Below are 23,122 nucleotides of genomic sequence, written 5' to 3' on the forward strand. Positions count from 1 at the left end.
TCCTTCTCAGTCAATCTCTGCATTGAAGGTTTCTGCTACAAACAGCCACCAAAGGAGATAAGGAGGGTCTCATTCCTGACATGCACAGAGGCACAGCTTAAGGACAGCAAGGAAACTGAGCAACTACTTTCCCACTCAAGTACACTGGAGTAGACACAGAGGGGTGATGGCTACACTCCTGCTCCTCTCCCAGGATGGGGGAACGATGGCCCTCGCTTGGCTCCTTTGAGATAGAAATTTATTCTCTCTCAGCAGCAGCGGTTACCTCACTATAAACCACAGTGTCAAAAGACACTCTTCTGACCAGAAATGTACGGGTTTCTGAGATGTAAATAAAGTTTTCTGCAGCCGGCTTCACCATCCTCCCATTCTGAAACACCTACTTCTTCCGAGCATTTTAAAAAATTATCTGATGCTGAGATTATCTCAAAGTCCCCAAATACATCTGGACATCCAGCTTTCTGGTGGTGAAACTGGGAGCCTGCTGAGGCACAGCTTTGCCCAGTAGAAACTGTCCTTTCTGCCTTTGGCCTGTGCCTGCCAAGGAGAGCCCATCACAGAGCAGTCTTCTCTCCCAGGGAAGGCTGATCTCCTGGGCAAGCAGCCTGGGCGGGGACACTGAGACTCAGCAGGGCTCATTTATTTGGGTGTGAACCCTCCAGCCCAGACAGTCTACATCTCTGCTGAAGCCAGTCTGCTTGGCTGGTCCTCTTTATCTGCTCCGGTTTCCTCCATGTGACAGTCATTCTTCAGCTACCAGGTGCTCCTGTTTGTTTTGAAAAAAAAACAACTCGGGAAAACTGTGCAAACTGTGGCTCAAAGGAGTGGAGAAGATCCCATGACACAAAGTTGTATATCCGTGCTAGGAAATTGAACTAATTTTTCCTTCTGCTGCTGATCAAACATCTGGCTTCAAGACTTTAAAAGTTAACAAAAAAATTGACATGTTGCTCACTTTGCTGATGTTTGCAGCTGTTCCACATCAGATCTCGTAATAAAGTTAATAGCATGTGATTGAACCAGCAGCAAGTTTTATAAAGCATCTCTTCTGAAGAGAGAGGGTTAAACACACTCTTGGAAGTACTGTAAAAGACTTGTCTTCCTGAAGCAAAAGCATTTCTAATCCCTGAAAAACTTATGTGTTAGTACTTCCCTTCCTGTGCAAACACTTGGGATAAGGAAGCTCCTCCTTTACAGCACAGCTCAGGTACTTTTTGCAGCTCTCATCAATGAAATAAAACTGAGTGGTTACCTAACATAGCAAATAGGCCTTTGGTGGAGACCATCCGATGCCAGGAGCTTTGTTTCCTGTGAAGGAGCTCTGTGTTTGGTACTTAACTTCATGTCTGTGTCTTTAGTCCAGAAAGCAGCAGTTTCTTCAAATTTTAGTTGGAAAACTCCTTTGCGAAAACTAAATCACTGTAAGCAACTGCTCAGTAAAGCTTCTTGGTGCTAGAGGGTTTATGAACGAGTCACCTCAAACACAACAGCTGAAGCACTCAGAGCAGGCTTGCTGATGAAGAGCAGTACCTCCCATATTTAACCAAAGCACAAATGGGATACTCTGAAGGGCTTAAAATTATTACAAACTTGCAATAATTTTCCTTATGGAAAATAGAACTAGACATTGTGTCCCCTTACTAACCTCCACCTCCCACTTTCTCTGCACCACAGCCACACTGCTCTGGTTTGGTCTTCCCACCCCTGAAGAGCACAGTCTTTCAGATGACCTTGTGTTTGCTGCCACTTGCACCACAGGCTACGCTTGTGTGATGACATGACACGGGAAGCAGGGAAAGGCTCTCATACATGGCTGAGCACCACAAAATGTGCAGCGCACTGCATGTTCTCCGGGACTTGCAGCGGGGTTTGCACTGCAGGCTTACATGCCTAGAGGACAGCGGGCAGTTCACTGGGCAATTCCTGTCAGCATGTCCCCTTTCACCAGTGTTTTTGCACCTCTTTCTTTGCTTAAGCAAGACAGAAAATTTGTGGGCAACTACAAAAATGTGATGACAAAAATCTGGGTGAAACCTTGTTCTGTTCAGGTCTCTGGGTTGAAAGGCAGCTATGCAAGGAGCAGGTTTTTGAAGGCCATCATGTGCAGTACTGACAGCAAAAACTGGTTTAGGGCTTCTAGCACTGGTAGGCAATGGCTCCAGCACATGATGTACAGAAGAAGGGTGTGAGGAAGAGAGATTGCAGTAGAATAGAAATATCAGTCTAAGGATACCTGCTAATGTGCAGATGGTCAGCATCACCTCTTCTCAGATAATGGCAAAGCATTGAGATGCTAGAGACTTCTGACTAGCTTGTAGTAGATTACTCTGCACTACTGAATTAGGGTTTCTGGAATACCGCCTGTTTTAGCAGCGTTCCTTGTTTTCGTGAGTTTTTCCAGAAGCCTCCAGGAAACTTAGAGCCCAAACCCAGAAAAAAAAAAAAAAAATTATAGAAGGACATGCTGTTGCAAACACACTCAATCTCTTGACTAAAGAGGTAATAAATCAGGAAGAAAATGTGGAGTAGAATAAAATCCCAAGTTACTCAGGGCAAGCTTTGCAATAGGCAGCACCAAGCATCAGCTAGAGCGCTCAGTCCCATGCTCCTAATCGGCTGCAGCTAGCTGCCTGTGTGGTCCTTCCTCCTGTTGGTATTAAGAAGAGACTGGCTGGGATAACAGATGCCAGCGCTCTCCAGACTCTTACAGCATCTCTATTTTTAGACTGGTTCTATCAGGGTGTTTTTTTTCCATCAGGGTGATCACAATCTAAGATGGCCTCAGCTGAGAGGCTGTTGCTATCTTCAGCACTGAGCAGCAGGAGGGAACAGCATCTCTAAGGCCACCCGGGTCATGCAGTCCCAGGCATTTCCATGTCCCCAGGCAGGGAAGGGCCCGACGGCTGCCTGGGAGCCCTGCAGAGCTGGCTCACATGTGGCATGTTCTCCCTCATGTTCACCAGCTGCCTGCTTTTTTGGTTAATGAAACTGCAGGTGGCTTCAGCACGATAAATCACCTTTTTGTGATCACAACATCACCATTTCACCTACTAGAAATGTAAGTTATGTCAAAGCCTGATGAGGAAGCTGCTTGCCAGGCAGGGAGGTGCTCTCTGCAAGGGGACAGTGCTCTGCAGCAGTTTCTCTGCAGGGCTGCTCCTTGCAGGTGTGCCCATTTCCAAGGAGGCTGAAGGTGGAGGCTGAAGGCAGGGTGTGGAGGAGGAAGAGGAGCAGGAAAATAAAAGGGTGTCTAGAAGCTTAATGGGGTGTAGTGTTTCTTGTTGTCAGTCATTCTTGGAGTTACCTGCAGAGGTACTAATTTGTGCCTTGTAAAATCCCATGGGGGATATCAGTAGAACAGATCATGTTCCTGAAATCTTCACATTTTTCAGCTCATTCTCGGCCACATACCAGTGTTACCTATTTAACAAACCTCAGTGTTGGCCAGACTTGCCTCAAACCCAGGTAAATATTATGGTTTGCTGTCAGCTGGCTGAGAAGCCATCACCTTGAGAGACTCACTGCTTGGCCATGCAGCATAGAGACCTCGGTTCACATCTGCTCAGCCCAAGCCATCCCCTCCCATGCATTCGGGTCCTCCTGCCCAGGTCCTGGCAAGGATTTGCTCTGGAACAGCAGCTCCCCCACTCCACTTCCTGCTTATGGGTCTCTCACAGTAGCTCCCTCTGGCTGTGTTTGAGATACACATTTTTTTCCTCCAGTATGTGTAAACCAAGCTAATTTGTCCTGTGCATGCTACGAGATCCCTGGGTGCAACAGTTACAGGAAAAAAAAAAGGATAGTTCTATGCTCCTTGACTAGAAGCCTGAGATCTATCCACGTTTCGAGCCTGGTCACTTATCCAGATGGGGCTTAGGAAGATGTGTACCAAGAGAAAGCCCTGACTCTCCAGTGACCCAGCACAGGCAGGTGTCTCGTGACCAGACCCATGCTGAGACAAGGCTTCTGCAAGGCAGGCGGTGAGAGGGATCAGGCCTCCCCTGCCAGGCCTTAAACGTTGTGGGTCAGGTGTCTGAGGTAACCAGGCAGCAGGTATGACACTGTCTGCTGGGCTCAGCTAGAATGCAGGTGGATTGCAATGTGGCAGATGAGATGATTCAAAGCGTTGCTAGTGCCAGTTGTGCAAGGGTTAAAAGTTAGCCTGAAGGTTGCTGTACAAAGAAGAGGTTGTGCACGATTAGGTGCAGTGATTAAAAGCAGACATGTTGGTTTTCATGTTGTTTTTCTTCTCCGAAACAAATATGAGTCAACTGGCCAGAGACTTGCCTGCATCTTTTGTTACTGCAGTAAGAAGGGACCTGACCTGTAGCTTTACAGAGCTTCCATCTGGATTTGAAGTCAGAAACTTGTTTCAGTGCAGCTGGACACAGCATGGACTCTGGCCCAGTTTATTTCTCAGTGTCTTTGGATAGCCTACATTTCATGGGTATGATAGTTTGTCACACCAGAAACAAGGTTAAAGTACACAGAGCTACACACACCCTTTAAGTACATACAAATCCCAATGATTTGCTGTGGTTAGATAGCTAATATAAGCCACTATTGGGCAATTGGAGCTCTTGCTATGTTTTCTTTAGAGGTGTGCGTGATTCCTGACAGATAGCACAAGTATTTTATTTCCTGTGATCAAAGAGCAGGGTCTCAACAGCAGAAGTGAAAATGTATCCTCTTGCTGAGAGGAAAGCTGCGCCTGGGATTAACTCAAAGCTTGAGTCCCTGCCCAGGAGGGAGCAGCAATCGCTTGAGGCAGAAAACTGTGGCTGTTGTCCAGCCTCGGCTTAGGTGGGAGCAGTCAAATGGGACTGAAACTTTACAGCTTGGCTTCCCTATGAGAATGTGTTGCCTTTTCATATTCGCTTGCAAAGGTTGTGTCTGTGCTAATGAAACCCTAATAATACCAGTCTTTCTCACCTCTTCCTTTAGAGGTCAAAATGTGCCCTGTAATTCACATAACAATCACCAGTAGTGGGAAGTCAGAGTGTGATACATACGCAGTGGACAATCGTCATGTCTGTAGTATTCAGCGGTACACACTTATGGGTGACACATTGCCGCCTGTTTCTGGAATCCTATCAGATACATGACTTGCATCTAAGTTTATGCGCTTTGAAGTTGCTAAACCATGGAATTCAATTTCTGTTTGATAACGGAGAAACTATTTGGAAGATACAGAGCAAATTGGACCTTAGTCATGTGCAGGTTCTACCCTTTTTTCCTGAAAATAACACAGAGTCTTATATTAATTTTTGCTCCAAAAGATGTGTTAAGACTTCTTTTCAGGGGATGTCTTATTTTTCCATGAATAAAAATCTATATTAATTCTTGAACAAAACAATCAACATTTATTCAAATACAGTCATGTCATCACATTCTGTCACATGTCACATCTGTCTTGCTGCATTCTATTGCCAATTAATTTTACTTTTTTACAGGTATGGCTGCCTGGAGACTATTTAAACTGACTTTTTAATGAACTATAACTAGGGCTTATATTTGGAGTAGGGCTTATATTTTGAGCATCCTCAAAAATCCTGAAAAGTCATGCTAGGGCTTATTTTCAGGGTAGGTCTTATTTTGGGGGAAAATAAGGGTAGTACAAGCTGGACAAAGGGACTCTGCACAGTGTGGCTCAAATGTTATGTAGGACAATTGAAGTCAATGATTTTTTTTAAAGAAAACCAAAAACAAACAACCAAACCACTATTCTCTCTGCCACAACTGCACAAACAAGGATTATGTGGCTGTCAGGCCAGTTCACCACCCCACTAGTATCCCTGAAAGCAGCTCCCTCCAACTGCCTTGGCAAGCATTACTTGAGAAGGTTTTGCCTGTTGAAAGTAAAAGTTTCCTGTTTCTGTGCAAGTGGGAGTCCAAACCGTTATCTGTCTAGCAGGAGAAAACTCACCACTGACTTTCCCATTCCTTTCCCCAGAAGAGAATCAGGAAGCAGATGCTGACCATGGGAAAGCTCCCTCTGTGCTGCTTCTTTAGTTTCCTAAGTTTCAAGGAGGTGTGTGGCACAGACACGATCTGCTGATGGTGAGTGCTTAACAGATGTTACAGTCTTTTTTGTAATTCAGAAAAAAGATGCATTTGTTACCTGGTTTGTATGAGGCTACAGGAGATGAAGAGCCTCAGATGCAAGATTTACAAGGGAAGGAACAGGAAAACATGGTAGAGACAGCTGCCAGCTACCGCCCCACCGTCCCCACACACGGTGAATACTGACAAGCCTGGGCCAGCAGTGTGGGGAACAATGAATAGGAAATGGGGTTCCAAAATGAGAAAATTTCACAATGTCCTGACACCAAGAAAATGGAAAGATCACTTGTGTTTCTAGAGGCAGAACTTGGCAGGATGGGAAGAGCTGTCACTGAGTTCTCTCTGAGCAAGAGCTTTGGTCTCGGCATTGTTCACCCTCCGCTCTCTGCCATTTCTTTGCAGATACCTGCAGTGGAAGCAGGAGGGACAGGTGGTGGCCGGGAGCAGTGGTGCCATCCTTGTGACACAGCAGAGGCCCATGCACTAGAGGATGTCCTGTCCACAGGAGTGGCCCTACAGCCGGAGCTCAGCCACTGAGCAAGTGCTGCGCTCACCGCAGCACCTCTGGCTGTTCGGTCCAGATAAGTGACCTCTCAGTGGTTGTAAGCCACAGGGCAACAAGAGAGCCAGGATCAGGCCTTGGTGCCTGTGGCAGCCTCTTACAGTATCTCAGTGGAGTGCTGTAGTGGCCACAGGCAGCAGTGTTTTCTACATGGAGGAAAGTCATTGCAGAAGGCGACAAAAGTGTCGTTTTTCCACTCTGAGAGCTACAGGTGACCACAGTGGCCAGACAGCGTCGCAGGCTGTGCGGAAGGGGAAGCACGTGATGCTGAAGTGAGCACCTTTTGGAAAAGATGACAAGTTTGCACGTCTTTGAAGATGGCACATGTCATACAAATCGCAGGAACAGTGGAGGACAGCCTGACATCTTGAGGGGAGGAAATTAATAGCAGCCTTTGCTATTAGGAATGCAGCTTCAAGGAGTAATATGAGAGTATAAATTCTTGTTAAGAAATCTCCACCCACTGTGCCTGCTATAGGAAATACAAGACAGGAGGATTTCTGTCCCAGTTTTATTATTTTTTTTTTTTACAACACCTGCTTCAATGAAAGATTGAAACAGTCAAGCTAAAACAGACATTATATGAGCATACCATTTACAACATTTACATAATATACATTTTTTTTTTTGCTTAATGGGTAGTTATAGCAACTTGGAACAAAAGTGCAAGTGAAAAGAATCACTGGTGTAGAAGTTGAACTTTCCTGTTGATCATGTTGCAATGCTTGAACTAATGGAAGTAACAAGTGGGGTAAATGCACTTCATAGTAAGCAAGTGTAGCTGTCACTTCACAGTGACTTGTCCTGCTGAGCTTTATTTACACCAAAGCCTAAGCCAGCAGGAAGCTATTACTCTGTCCAGAAAAACTGGTAAGTGAGTTCACAAGTGATCCCTTCTTCATTTTAACATTAAACACTAGAATCGCAGCATTGTACCTTCTATTGTGCAAATAGTCATTAACTTCAAATGCTCTGTTGTATTAAATGCTAAAATATATTTTAACTTCCTTATTATACATGCTATAAAATTACACTAAAAAGTTCAAGTTTCCAAAGTAACAATTACCTTTCTATAAATATATTTTTTTTAATACCCAGGATAAGGATATACCAGCTCCAATACAGCTGTGTTTTTTCATAAGGATCTACCGAAGTCCTGTACATAACCAAAGCCCCATTTCCAAGTTAGTTTTCCAGGTATGCTACTTTGGTCACCCTCTCATTTTCCCTTCCCCTGTGTCACACTTCCTGGCAGGGTTCCCTTTCAACCTCTGCAATGACTGAAAATTGGTTCCCTCCAATTGACAGCACAAGTCACACGGCTACCATTGGACACACAGCTGGGGACATTTTTTACCTCTTCAAGTGTTCCTTCAATACATTACCGCAGTCTCCAGGTCAGCTGTAGGAAGTGCCACAGGTAATTTAATTCTATCACATACCTGACATGAACAAGAATTACTTTAGGCCTGGATTTTGTTTCCTGTACAGGGATGTTTTTTCATACACGAGCTGTACACTTGCTACTGTGTCCTAAGTGCAAAACAGTGCACGGGGCTCCCAGCTGCATGATACGCCACAAAAGCAGTCTGAATTTTACAGATCCAGGCTATCACCCACCCTAGTGATTTTCTCCATGGTTTTATCCTCAATTAGCACCACCCATTCAAAATTTTCACCTTTAATATATCTATACATACACCTTTTAATATTTATATCTATATATACACACATATGTGGCATTAGTACCTTCACCGCAGGAGAAACTTATTTACAATTGATTGGAAAAATTAAATTGTATCAAGTTACAGTATATCAAAACAAAATTGGCTTTTGTGCTTTCCATTTGTACAGGAATCATTTTCATAATTTCAGAAAAAGATTTTATTTTTATTTGCATCAAGATGTGTCCCATGATGAAAAAAGTCAGAAAACAGCTAGAACTGAGAATTACAGAACATCAGCTTTCCTCATATGGCCCACTAAGTCTACAGAATAGCTGCTTCCTATAAAAGTTCTCCATTCAAATCCCTATGTGGTTGCCCAAGCTTGCTTGAGGATCCTCTTAATAAATAATAATAGGCAGCAGAAGAACCATGTGTCCTGTCTTGCACTGTGCACATTCATGAGATTAAAATTTCTGCCTTCACTGAGTAACATGTTAATAACACAGCACTTAAACTTCACTTTTTACTCAGGACCTCAAAGTGCTTTTAAAAAGAAGGAAATACCCCCAATTCTACACTGTAGTTAAGAGGCACAAGGAATAAGGCTTGAGTGTCTTCAGACACTGACCATGCTGTGGAAACCAAGGGCTTAAACTCCAGAATCTCCCCAGTCTGTTTACCGGGTTGGAGAATCCCATTTTGAACATGAATTTAAAAAAAAAAGCAGCCGCACAGCCCAGCTATACTTCAGTAAAGGTACTTCTCTCTTGAAAGCATGAAATAATTTTGTAAGAAAGCTGTTTAATTAAAAACAGAGCTATGTTTCACCTTCAGAGTGATTTAGTAAATACAGGTAGTTTGATACAGTAGGCTCTAAGTACCTCTTTGACTGGGCTAAGAAGTATTTGCTGGCCAATTGTAATTTCTGCACTAGGCTACATAAAAGACTGACTACTTGCCTCATCTGTTTATGCTTCAGTAACCACTGGAGACCTAAATAGTATTGCTAAGACAAAAAATATTAAATAACTCATTAAAAACTATCAGTGATTTTTTTGTTTAATACAAAACCTGTGAGGCTGGGTGCTGAAGGCAGACGGCTGCCACCCACTTCAGGAACTAAAATATACAGCACGTGTACTGTTACTTTGCAAGCATTTTAATTATGTTAGGAGTAAGAGATTTTCTGTGTCCCAATAGGAAACCACAGCATTCACGTTCATTTCGGCAAACGTTCACCTCTTCCAGACCACGAACTACTCTTCCTCTATGCATATTTGCAATGCTTTTCCACAGGCTTCTTGTAAATAGAGGTTTCTTCTCATCCTCTGTTCTGACAAACTACGCCCTCAGAGATGGCTGCAGGATCCCTTTTTCAACAAGGTGAGATTTCAGTATTTTATACACACTTAGTTGTTGCTCTGGCTGAAGTATCAACAGTTGTTTCAGTAATTTGCTGGGATTCGGACCCCTGTCAATGAAAAAATAATATTTTTTTTGTGAGCGACAGCTCGAAATAAACTTTTGACAGCTTTCTGTTTTCCTCTCGCTGCACAAGCAATGCTTTCCCTTTTTTTGGGGACACAAAGCTCTGGATTTCTCCAAGTCTATCCCCTCATGATGTGTGGACGAGTATTACTGGCAAAGTATTCTCCTTAGCTCAGTCTGAACAGAAACTAAAAAGCATTTTTTGTATTTACTATCAAATGTGGATATTATAATAAGAAGGCTTATGACAAATAAGATCAATTGATTAGCCTTAATCACTGTAATCACATTCTTCAACAACAGTTCTCTTTTATTTGATTATATGTTTCCAGATAAGCTGTGTACTATTGAACTAAATGGAAAGTTGGCCAAGTTGGAAAAGAAAACCACAAATTAAACCAAGCTTTTCTAATAAAAGTCTCATTTTTAGCTAGTCAGTTATTTACAGTCTGCTTTTAAGATGGACCAAATATGAGGCAAAGAATCTGTTGCTGATTAGGCACCTAATAATTATTTAGCCATATGCATTTACAAAACTAAGGGCATGCAGCAGTTTGGGCACCTACGGTCCCTTACCTTGATCCCCCCCTGCCCCAGGAACTGAAATGACTGACTGTTAAGAGAATTGTCATTCCCATTGTTTCTTCTTGAAAGCTGGTGTGGTTCAGGAAAAATGGGCAGTATTTTTAAGAAGTTGCCTCTTCTCTCTAAACGCAGTGTTTTATGTTAAGCAGAAAATCCCAAGTCAAGTGACCGAGAAATACTGAAACTTATGGGAGGAACTGCAGTCTCGCAACCTACATGCTCTTCAGGAAGGTAAGCAAATGCTGCAGAAACCCTCCTGTAATTAGTAAACTCCAGCAAAACTCCTAAGAGGCTGCTACACAAAACTTCCTGGTATTTAGGTTACACAGGTTACCTTTAACAGCAGTCACAGAAACATTAAGGTGTAGCTTGAACCTTACACAAATCCCAGGTGGTGACATATGTTTCCTTGATATTTCTGTATTTGAAATAATTGTGTAAATCAGATTTAGAAACCTGCAATCTCTGCCATGCTAATGGTACAGAACATAACTAGTAGGAAGTAACTATGGTACAGCTCCCATGGAAGCTTAAGTAGTTAATATTTTTAAAAGCCCATACCTTATGAAACTGGTGATATAGACATGAACAAAAGTGGCCATCAAGTATTGACAATCAAAGCGATCCATTATCCCACCATGCCCAGGGATTGTGTCTGCAAAATCCTTTTGGGTGTGAAGGACGGGAGCAAAAACAAACAAACAAAAACACACATTAAAAAAATAATGATCAGTAATTCAGATGGAACACACTAATGATGTATCACTTGACAGCAGCATATTAAGGCCTCAATTAATCTACAGTGATGCACTGAGCCAAAAGGTATTAAGACCCTCCTTTGTTAAAGGAGTTTTTAAACTGCAAAGGTGAGTCAAGCGGTAAGGAGAAAAAGAAGAGATGAAGCTATGTGTCCACAGTCACACCCCAGAGGACAGCAGTAGATCAGGTGCAGGTTTGCCAGTACTGAGTACACTTGTGTGCGTTCGTTCCATTTTTCAGCAAGGCCCTTGAGCTAATGGCTGCCATTTTCTGCCTCTGCAGGACCCAGTTCTCTTTAACACGTTATTGCTCTATCCTCTACTGGTAGCAGCTGCTGCTGAAGCACTTGTTAGCAGGGAATATATATTTGCTACAAGAGATGCAGTAACCTGCAGACTCTTTCCACTGCCTAACACTGGCTTTGCAAGTTGTACTGCCCATTCGCCATTCTTTTTTGCTGGCTTCTTGGTAACCATAGTTAAAAAGCCATAATGTGTGCATACCATGTAAATATATTTAACAGAATCAAAAAGCCCTGAGGTGAAAAAAATTATTATCGCTACTTAAAATATTTCTGATGCAAACAAGGCTCAATACGCTACCTTTGTGTTACCCAATCTTGTCTGTAGAACAGCTTTATCAGTCAAACCACCCTCCTTTTTGTCATCCCTACTCACTTGTGTACTTGCTGGGTGAAAACTCTGACCTGAGTCACACGAGTTAAATCAGTCCTGTGCTGATGCCACTCCAGCCCTCCAGTGGTGGGTCTAACCTCACCTACGCATCTTAGGTCACCACCTTGAGGCCCAGAGTATTATAAAAAAAGTCTACTTTTTTATGTTCTACTTTAAGTCGTACTTTTCAGAAGCTTTTTTTTTTTCCCCCCCTCAAAAGCCCTTCTTTACACAGTCTTTTGCTACCTAGACATACAGGTTTGACAGTACACGGGGCTGTATCTAGCAAAGTGCCAGACAAGCTGCTCAGACTGGCATAAGACAGGAAAGTACAGGCACGTGTATGGGAGTTCCACACAAACAGAGCAGTTTGTATCCTTCTGTGAAAAGCACATGCCCAAAACGGTGGACATAGGGAGCAAGACCAACATGCCGTGGGGAACCTGACATGTCAGCAGCACATGATGACACAAATACTCTTGGTAAAATGCAGCCAGCCACAATCTGAAGGGTAAAACGCTGTCAGTGCTTCCTAGGCATGTACAGATTGCCTTTCATGGCAAGTGTAGCATCTGACACCTTGCTTGTCTATACCACCTCAGCAACAGGACTCGGAAGAGTAATTATCCACCAAAATATGAAAACAAATTATTCTTAGATTTCCAACACTAAAGGCACATATTGATTACACAAAGTTTTAACAATAAGACATACATATATCTCATAAAACTAAGTACTGCTGCTGATACTAACAGCTCAAACATTATTAGAAACACTAGGTACTACAATCAACAATTAAAAACAAACAAAAAAAGCCAGAATACACACCTAACCCATCAATTTACCTAAATCAAAGACAAAACTACACCAAAACTAGCTCACAGGAGTGATTACCCACCTTGATTTTGAAAGCTCTTTTAAATCCACTGGCGAAGAATCCTCCAAATGGCCCAATTAATGAGGCAAATGTTGACAGTGCAATGCTGTGCATCTGAAATGGGTACATATTCACTGTCTCCTACAAGAAAAGTAATCAGCACTGTATTCAATATGTTTGATTGTAAGCATTTTAAGCTTAAATATTTTACAATTGGGCTGTTACACAGCAAATTTCTACAAGGCTCCAGTTTTCCCAGCATAAAGTAATACTGTAAAGAAAGAAAAAGTAGATATACTGTAGTAAGCTGCTGAAAGGTCTACTCACATGAACAAGAGCAAGTATTTGGGGTTGCTAGAGGAGTTAACTTTAACAAATGATGTGGTTTTCAGCCAATCCCTTAGTTGATCATAAGGTATACAACTGCTAATCCCATAATGAACAATGGGACCCTCCAGTCTTTCCTGGCTCTGCTTTTCCAGCTCCATTTTCTGTAAACAAAGGAGCTTTCCACAAATTCCCAGTACTGCTCTAGCAAGTGGCCCAATGCTCGCCACAAGTGTGTCACCTTCACACAATTAATTCACTGTCACTTCTTTCAAGTGCTCTCACGAGATAGATATTAATTTTGCCCTAGTCCACCATACTGTCACCTTTGTGTACATATAGCAATAACGGGAGATAAAAGGTTTACCTCCATTAATACTTCTTGGTTTGCATTTAAATATATATTGTTCCCCTCAGCATGTTCAGACTTGTAATTTGTTTTGAACCATTCAAATTCTTACAGATAAGAGACACTTCACTGGCAACAGGTGCCTGTTATCCTTTCCAGCTGAGATTAGAAATAAAGGTGTTATTTTGGTTGGGTGTTTTGGTTTTTTCGTGTTTCGTTTGGTTTTGTTTGGTTGTGTGTGTGTGTTTTGTTTTTTCAGTGGGGTTTTTTGGTTTATTTGGCACTTGTGTTTTTTGGGGGGATGCATTTCTTGTGACTCAGCTTGGGGCACTTTCAAGTCAATGGCACAAGCTCCAGCCTTTGAGGGAATGCAAGGCTGGCTACCTCCCTGAGAGCAGAACACACCTCTCTGGCAAGACTTGATAAACACTGTCTGTAGCTGAAAAATCCTGTACCCTGCATTTCTGATTTGCATCACAGCTGGCCAACACCAATTAACTTCTTAACTGCTTTGTGCAGTTATTTTAAGACACCTTTCATTTAGGCTAAACTATGCAGTTGGTCAAACAGGAAAGTTGTTGAGTTGGAACTGTTAAGTCAATTTTGTTGGGAGAATACAAGGCTTGACATCTTTTGACACTAAGCCAAATGTCTTGTGAATATAACATCTGGTCATATTTCTGAGAGAGAACATCAGGAATCAAGTAACAGAGGGAGGAAAACAAACCTCAAAACAGGCTGTTGCCCAAACAAGCAGATTCAATTTGACTTTCTATAAAGTGTTTTAAAACTAATTGTCTCCTAAAGGCTTGTCGGAGCCTGGCAAAAGTACTCCAGAAGTGCACGTGGAACTACCATATCTTTTTAGGGTTAACTGATAGCTCTCTATTAGACTGGCCTTCTCCTTGTCCTTTACCAAAATACATAATGTAAGATTTCTCTCTGCTCAGTCCACATTGTTCTTGTGCAGAAATGTACTTATTAAATTTGCAATCAACTCTGCAGTCCCTGAAGCAACAGTATGTGCATTTGGTATGAAAATACCAGAGCTCCTCCTAGATATAATCTTGCTTTTCAACATACCAACTGTAGTCATTAATTGCTTTTAGTCTTAGGTTTCGCTGCTACAGTTGCCAGTTTGTGCCTTCTTCTTGTAACTATATCAGCTTGCCCCTTGGGTGTTATACCCACATAACCCCAGGTAAAGCCCACTGCCTTAGTACTGTGCAACCAATATCTGTGCTGGGCCACTGCGCAGGCAAGGGGACTAATGCAGAACCCACTTGTTCTGTGTTTATCCTGGTCACCTCCTCTTTGCCCTAAAGGAAAGCCAATGACAGACTGCTTGGTTTCTATCTGGTATTCTCTTCCCGTTGGAGTGCCTCTGGAAGCTCTGATTTTTACAGTAGGGTAATTGATAACCTGTTTTCTGACAGGTAAATATGTAACAGCTCACTTAAAAGAATCTGTAGGCTGGGTGTGAGGAAAAGGGTCAGTGACTACATTACATGGCACTAGTACCATTACTCCTTTTTCACTCAGCACTAACACACAAGATCTATGTGATGAATCGCAGAATCACAGAATGGTTGGGGTTGGAAGGGACCTCTGGAGATCACCTAGACCAACCCACCTGCTAAAGCAGGTTCACCTAGAGTAGTTTGCACAGGAATGTGTCCAGGTGTGTCTTGAATGTCTCCAGAGAAGGAAACTTCACACCATCTCTGGACAGCCTGTTCCACTGATCCCGCATCCTCAAAGGAAAGAAGTTTCTCCTCACATTCAGATGGAACCATCTGTGCTTCAGCTGGTGCCCACTGCCCCTCATCCTGTCATTGGGCATCACTGAAGGAGTCTGCTCCATCCTCTTGACACCCACCCTTGAGATATTTATAAACACTGATGAGATCCCCTCTCAGCTTTCTCCAGGCTGAAAAGACCCAGCTCTCTCAGTCTCTCCTCATAAGAAATGAACAGAGTGCACTATCAGCAAGTTTGCTGATGATACCAAGCTGGGAGAAGTAGCTGACACGCCAGAAGGCTGTGCTGCCGTCCAGTGAGGCCTGGAAAGGCTGGACAGTTGGGTGGGGAAAAAGTTAATGAAACATAACAAGGGCAAGTGTAGAGTCTTGCATCTGGGCAGGAACAACCCCAGGTTCCAGTATAAGTTCGGGAACAACCTGTTAGAGAGCAGCGTAGGGGAAAGGGACCTGGGGGTCCTGGTGCACAGCAGGATGACCATGCCCCCTTGTCCTATTGCTGACTGCCTGGGAGAAGAGACCAATCCCCACCTGGCTATAACTTCCCTTCAGGTAGTTATAGAGAGTGATGAGGTCACCTCTAAGCCTCCTCTTCTCCAGACTAAACAACCCCAGCTCCCTCAGCCTCTCCCCATAGGTCTTGTGTTCAAGTCCCTTCCCCAGTCTTGCTGCTCTTCTCTGGACCCGCTCCAGCACTTCAATGTCTTTCCTGAACTGAGCGGCCCAGAACTGAACACAATACTCCAGGTGTGGCCTCACCAATGCAGAGTACAGGGGAAGGATCACTTCCCTTGTCCTGCTGACCACACTATTTTTGATACAGGACAGGATGCCATTGGCCTTCTTGGCCACCTGGGCACACTGTTGGCTCATGTTGAGCTTCCTGTCGATTAGTACCCCCAGGTCCCTTTCTGCCTGACTGCTCTCCAGCCACTCTGTGCCCAGCCTGTAGCGCTGCAGGGGGTTGTTGTGGCCAAAGTGCAGCACCCAGCACTTGGCCTTGTTAAACTTCATCCCATTGGAATAGGCCCATTTTTCCAGCCTATCCAGATCCCTCTGCAGAGCCCTCCTGCCTTCCAGCAGGTCGACATTCCTTCCCAACTCAGTGTCATCAGCAAATTTGCTGATGATGGTCTCAATCCCCTCATGTAAATCATCAATAGAGATGTTAAACAGGACTGGACCCAACACTGACCCCTGGGGGACAGCACTAGTGATGGGCCACCAGCTGGATGCAGCCCCATTCACCAGCACTCTCTGGGCCCGGCCCTCCAGCCAGTTCTTAACCCAGCAGAGAGTGCACTTGTCCAAGCCATGGGCTACCAGCTTTTGCAGGAGTATATTATGGGTGACAGTGTCAAAGGCTTTGCTGAAGTCTAGATAGACCACATCTACAGCTTTCCCATCATCAGGTGGGTCACCTGATCATAAAAGGAGATCAGGTTGGTCAGACAGGACCTGCTCCTCCTAAACACATGCTGGCTGGGTCTGATCCCTTGTCCATCCTGAAGGTGCTGTGTGATTCCATTCAGGATGACCTGCTCCATAACCCTGCCAGGCACTGAGGTCAGGCTGACAGGCCTGTAGATGCCAGGGTCAGCTTTGCAGCCCTTTTTGTGGATTGGGGTAATATGGGACCTCCCCAGTGAGCCAGGACTGTTGGAAGATGATGGAGAGCAGCTTGGTGAGCTCTTCTGCTAGCTCCCTCATCACCCTAGGATGGATCCCATCTGGTCCCATAGACTTGTGAGGATCCAGATGGCTCAGTAAGTCACCAACTATTTCCTCCTGGAATACAAGGGGGCTATTTGGCTTCCTATCTCTGTCAACCACCTCCAGAGGCCAGTTGTCCTGAGGGCCACCTGTCTTACTGGCAAAAACTGAGGCAAAGTAGGTATTAAGTACCTCAGCTTTCTACTCATCTTTGTTAACTATATTTCCCTCAAAGTCCAACAGAGAATGGAGGTTTTCCTTGACCCTCCTTTTGTTATTAACGTATTTAAAGAAGGACTTTTTATTATCTCTAACAGAATTGGCCAAATTAACTTCAAATTGCACTTTCGTTTCCTTGATTTTTTTTCTGCATGATCTAGCTATTTCCATAAATTCTTCATAAGTAGCCAGCCCTTTTTTCCACAGTCGGTAAAGTCTCTTTTTATTTCTGATTTCCTTCAGAATCTTCCTGTTTAGCCAAGCTGGTTGTCTTCCCCGCCAGCTAGCCTTTCGGCACACTGGTATAGCCTGTTCCTGTGCTCTCAAAACCTCCTGCTTGAAGCATGTCCAACCCTCCTAGCCCTCCTTGTTTTTACACATTGTTTCCCAGGGTATGCTCTGAACTAGACTTCTGAATAGGCAAAAATCTGCCCTCCAGAAGTCCAGTGTAGAGGTTTTATTAATGGTTTTCCCTGCATCTCTGAGTATTGAAAAATCTATTATTTCATGGTCGCTGTGCCCCAGGCAGCCTCCAACCACTACATCTCCCACCAGCCCTTCTCTGTTTGTAAACAGTAGGTCTAGCAGGGCCTCACCCCTGGTAGGCTCATTTACCAGCTGATGAAGGAAATTGTCCTCTATACACTCTAGGAAATTCCTAGACTGCCTCTTCTGTGCAGTATTGAGCTCCCAGCAGATATCCAGCAGGTTAAAGTCACCCACAAGAACAAGGGCTGTCAATTTTGAGACATCTGCCAGCTGCTTGTAGAATAATTCATCTCCATCGTCCTGGTTGGGCGGTCTATAACGGACACCCACGAGGATGTCAGCCATGTTGGACTTCCCCTTGATTCTGGTCCACAGGCACTCAGCCTTGTCACTGCTGACCTCAAGTTTAACAGAGTCAAGAGACTCTCTAACATATAAAGCCACCCCTCCACCTCTCCTACCCTGCCTATCTTTTCTGAAGAGCTTGTAGCCACACATAGCAGCACTCCAGTCATAGGAGTCATCCCACCATGTTTCTGTGATGGCAACTATGTCATAGCTTTCCTGCTGCACGATGGCTTCCAGCTCCTCTTGTTTGTTGCCCATACTGCATGCATTAGTGTACATGCACTTCAAGTGGGCTGCTGATTTCACTCTTAATTCAGGCTTTCCATCCTTAGGCTGATCTTTGGAGAGCCCAGTTTCAATCCCTTCCCCCTTCAAACCTAGTTTAAAGCCCTCCTGATCAGCCCCACCAACTTACGGGCTATAGTCCTCTTACTCTTCCTAGAAGGATGAAGCCCATCTGCTTTGAGGAGACTAGGTACCATGGAGTTTGCCCCATGGTCAAAAAACCCAAAATTTTGATGGTGACACCAATCCTTTAGCCACCTGTTAATGAGATGGGCTTTCCTCCTCCTCTCTTTATTTAGCTCCTCATCCATCCCAGATAGCACAGGAACTGAGGCAAATATCACCTGTGCTCCTGTCCCATGAACTGACTGATCCAGTGCTTTAAAGTATTTTTTAATTATCTTGGCACTTCTTCTATTAATGTCCTCGCTGCCAGCTTGGACTACTAACAGGGGATAATAGTCTGAGGGCTGAATTAGCTCAGGAAGTTTTCTATTAATGTCCCTCACCCTGGCCCCAGGAAGGCAGCAGGCCTCCCTGTGGGATGGGTCTGGGTGACATACAGGGCCCTCTGTTCCCCTCAGAAGGGAGTCGCCAAGTACAATCACCCTTCTTTGTTTTTTTCTTATAGCTGCAGTGTAATCTGTTTTGTAGATGAGGTCCCTCCAGGAGGCTCTCCAGGCAGATCTTCTTGGCTGTTCTCTGCATGATTTTCTGGGTCCAGGGCCTCACATCTGTTTGTTAAGTGCAACAAGGCTGGTGATGGGGTTCAAGAGAGGGTTCTTTTACCTCTCCGATCAGGGACCTGTTTCCATTCCCCCCCATCAATTAGGTCCACTCTATCTGCCTTATGGCAGGAGGGACAGGGCTTCGCCATCTCCTGTTGCACACCCTTAGGAGTCAAAAGGGTTTGACTCCACCAGTCAATTTCCTCTTCACTCTACCTAATGCACCTTAGTCTCTCCATCTCTTCCTTAAGCTCTGCCACTAGGCACAGTAAGTCATTGACCTGGTCACATCGTACACAAGGTGCCTCCCATACCATTCTCTGGTACTAATGCCAGGCACAGACACTCTGCACAGCCAGAAACCTGGGTGGCTGCATCCTTCTTGGAGGGTCTGTGTAGACACACTCTTTGTATTAACAGCAGCAACAGCTTTCCTTTTTCTAGAAACCATTCCTGCCTTTAGTTAAATTGGGTGGAGAAAACAAAACAAAACACACACACACACAAACGAAAACCCTGACAAGAAAAGGAGTAATGAGTGCAAACTGGAACACAGGAAGCTCCACTTAAATATGAGAAGAAAGTTCTTCTCAGTGAGGGTGACAGAGCACTGGAACAGGCTGCCCAGGGGGGTTGTGGAGTCTCCTCCTCTATGGACATTCAAACCCGCCTGGACACATTCCTGTGTAACCTCATCTGGGTGTTCCTGCTCCGGCAGGGGGATTGGACTGGATGATCTTTTGAGGTCCCTTCCAATCCCTAACGTTCTGTGGTTCTGTGATAGGTGCTCTAGGCCCCTAATTATCTTCATAGCCCACTGCTGGACTCCCTCCAGTAATTCTTTGTCCTTAAACCGGGGAGCCCAGAACTGGACACAGCACTCCAAATGCAGCCTCACCAGGGCAGAGTAGAGGAGGAGGAGAACCTCCCTCAACCTCCTGGTCACACTCTTCTTCATGCACCCCAGGTACCTTTGGCTTTCTTGGCCACAAGGGCACATGGCCATGAAGAAAGCACAAGTCCCATCCTAACAGCAGTTACACACTAGGTGAAAATGGCGTGAAGTTCTATGAACAAGATTACTCAAGCTTACTGCTAATTTGGGCCATAACAAGCCTTTGCCCGCTTTCCAAAAAAAAAATGTAGATGTTGCTCTTCAAAACCAGGTTTGTCTGCAAAATGCTTAAGTGACATCCATTCCCAGGACAAAGAGAACACAGGCAGGTTTCCTCGGGTGACTCCAGCAACACATTTCAATTCTGCTCAGGTGACCAGCTCCCCTATCTGAGCAACAGGGAGGCTCAGGGTATCAATTCAGTTCTCACTCTTCAAATGTTCGTGGACCTTTCTAAAAAAGGTTCAGAAAGCCATTCAAGCTGAGAAGTACAAATTCAGTTTTAACCAAAGGCTTGTTGTTCTCCTTACCCATCCCAACACAGCTTGAAGCAATGGTGGCACAGAGTACTTCTTCATCTGAAAGAGCTCTGAAGGTTCACACTCTGTCACAAATCTGTTAGTTTCGCTGTTATATTCCACAGGGCAGACAAAGTACTGATGTTGAGCCAAAAAATAGGAGAACTGAAAAGCAAAACAAAGGCTCCTGAAATAGGCATTTGTTGTTACAGTCAAAAAGCATACCATAATGGATGGCTTTGTCATTGCAAGCTGAGGATAATGAAAATGATTTTAATAACAGAGACCCAGAACTGAGTAAAATTGGCCTGTTAAGTTGGAGGATGCCTCAATGAGGGCAGGCAAATGTGGATGTTCATTGTGCTTACTGATGATTTCCCAACTTGCTTTCCTTTTCATATCTCTCAGATTCATATCTCTTCATGTTTTCACTTTATAAAATCCCAGAGTGTTAGCCACTCATCATTTCTTTGCAGTTCACTTCCCATTAAAACTTGAACTATCACTTTTACCAAGTTCTGCTGACCTTGGTGATTAATTACTTGTCAGAACAGTTACTGTATGCTGTTGCTATGTTCTATGCATATTGTCAGTGTAACCTACCTGTGGGCATTCTCTCAGGAGAAATGTCATTATGAAGTATGTAATACAAAAGTACTACTTTACAAAGCATAAATAATGCTATCAATAAACTTCCATTTCAAAATAGGGATGCAATTAATAGATTTAAAAAATTCCAGATGTAGTAACAGTAATGGCAAAAATGGTCATTATAACCTATTCAGAAGTACAAGCCTTGCCTGGCTTTTCCAGCTAGTTATGAATCAGACGAATTCTCTAGCCAAAAAAACCTTATTTCTCAGGCTTTCAGCAGTTTGACATGACCCAATTTGTCAGTAATTTTATTTCAAATTAAAACAGGAAGTTGAACACTGAATGAGCACAAGGAAAGTCCTGTGGTTACTTACAATAAATCCAAATATAACTGTGGAAAAGAAGCCTCCAATGAACCCTTCCCAAGTCTTCTTGGGAGACAGCTAGGCACAAAAGAGAGAGCATTAGCTTCATCAGTTGCATCAGTGAACCCTTTTTTACTATATTTCTGGACCTCATTTGTAAAAACTAAGCTCCTACTTGGGTTTTCAAACTTATGTGTGAAATACTGAATGTCAGCAGCTGCAGGGGATGCTCCTTGGGAGACATGAGCTTCCTACGTACAGGTTGGCAAACTAACACAGCAAATAACTGCAGGGCGAGAGAGACCAGCGTAGGAAACTATTTTCTTCATCAAATTCTACCACATTTTTAATTCAGGAGCAGTTGAATACCAAAACCAACTAAATACCCAAAAGTTAACATGGCAACATTATGAAAATTATAATTCATGGCTTTCTGTAGGATCTTGCAAATTCTTTTGGAACTGGAAGATTATTACTTGAGCCCTTCTCAGTGCTACGTCAACAAGACCAAATGAGGAAAAGGTATATATGACATAGCAGCTTATTTCAGATAACAGTTTCTGTACAGTAAGCATACGGTTAAATCTGCATATGAAATCCAAACAGGATCCAATTATAAACAATAATGTAATAGGCTCGAACTATATTAGACTGTGATATCAATATTACATTCACGTTAATCCCAGTTTCCACTTATACATCTTCAGAAACAGGATAGTCAATTTGTGGGGTTTTTTTTTAGCAGAAAGTATGTTTTCCATAAACATATTTTTGAACAAGTATTGAAAACGCTATGAACTGTAACAGCTTGTTAGTAAGGAAATGCCTAAGTACATACCTTAATTAATGGAGTTCTACCAAAGAAGAACCCAAAAATGTAAGCGGTAATATCATTGCAGATGACACTTGAAATTGGAACCAGAAACCTAGAGAAAGACATAAAAAGTTTCATGGAGAAAATCAGCCTGAGCCTAAACACAGGACAGAAATTGAAACAGCAGCATTTCTTTCTGGAAAACTTTTCTAAACTATTTAGAAGGAATTATCTTTCATAACATGTTCACCTAGTTCCCCCATGAGCAGCATGTTTAACTATACTGATTTTAGTCTTCAGCCAATTGAGACCATTACAGATTTGTATCTGTTCAAGCTAAAATGATTTTTGGCATGTGAGCCTGAAACAAGAAAAAGCCAGCCTGTTCACATCAGGCTTGAAGACTGGTACTACAGTTAAGAATAAATCAACAGATATAAACATGTTAATGTCATTAGTAACATCAAAGCAAGCAAATTCCTTATAAAGTTTAATGATACCTGAATTAAAAAAAAAAAAAGTTTTCCTTTTCTTCCTCTTGTCAGTTTGGAGCAGCCTGTGTTATAATAGCTAAGTGTTCTTTGCATGCAGACAGCTGCTGAATTTGTTATCCAAACCTGTTCACCTCTTTTTCCCCCGTTTTCAAAGAAGTGATGTATTAATGAGCTAAAAGTCCTATCTTATGACCATCTGCCACATTGCCCAGTGCAATTAGCACCAGTGGAACTAAGAAACAGTAGGCTAGCAAGGCAACTAGGTTCAGTTTTTGGAACGTGAACAACAACTGCTATGAAAGAGGTTTGTTCATACAAACTCTGTCAGGAGCTTCGAGTTTTCTTTACAGCTACAAGCACATCTATTCTGCAATCATCTCCCCAGCTGTACAGATATCAGGAAAAGAAAAAGGAGAGCATGCAGTTTTATGTTCTTGGAAGAACACAAATCATCTTCCATGTGCTTCTTCCTTCTTTCCCAATTCGTTATTTACCCTCTCCCTAAAGAAGTGTGAGGTGAGAAAACACAGTCTCTCTTTGAGGAGCAGT

General features: G+C 43.4%; 1 protein-coding gene across 1 annotated transcript in view; it reads right to left on the bottom strand.

Moving 5' to 3' along the window:
- Positions 1–9,633: 9,633 nt before the first annotated feature.
- Positions 9,634–23,122, bottom strand: part of CDS1 (CDP-diacylglycerol synthase 1) — a gene marked incomplete at both ends in the record, with an annotated part of 35,347 nt that continues 21,858 nt past the window's right edge. The window contains 6 exons of the mRNA XM_080343827.1: positions 9,634–9,763; positions 10,927–11,030; positions 12,697–12,816; positions 20,319–20,471; positions 21,275–21,343; positions 22,104–22,191. Coding sequence (XP_080199953.1) covers positions 9,634–9,763; positions 10,927–11,030; positions 12,697–12,816; positions 20,319–20,471; positions 21,275–21,343; positions 22,104–22,191 — 664 coding nt within the window. The remainder of the gene's footprint in view (positions 9,764–10,926; positions 11,031–12,696; positions 12,817–20,318; positions 20,472–21,274; positions 21,344–22,103; positions 22,192–23,122) is intronic.

The sequence above is a fragment of the Nesoenas mayeri genome, assembly GCF_963082525.1.
Source record: "Nesoenas mayeri genome assembly, chromosome: 4".
Lineage (NCBI taxonomy): Eukaryota > Metazoa > Chordata > Aves > Columbiformes > Columbidae > Nesoenas > Nesoenas mayeri.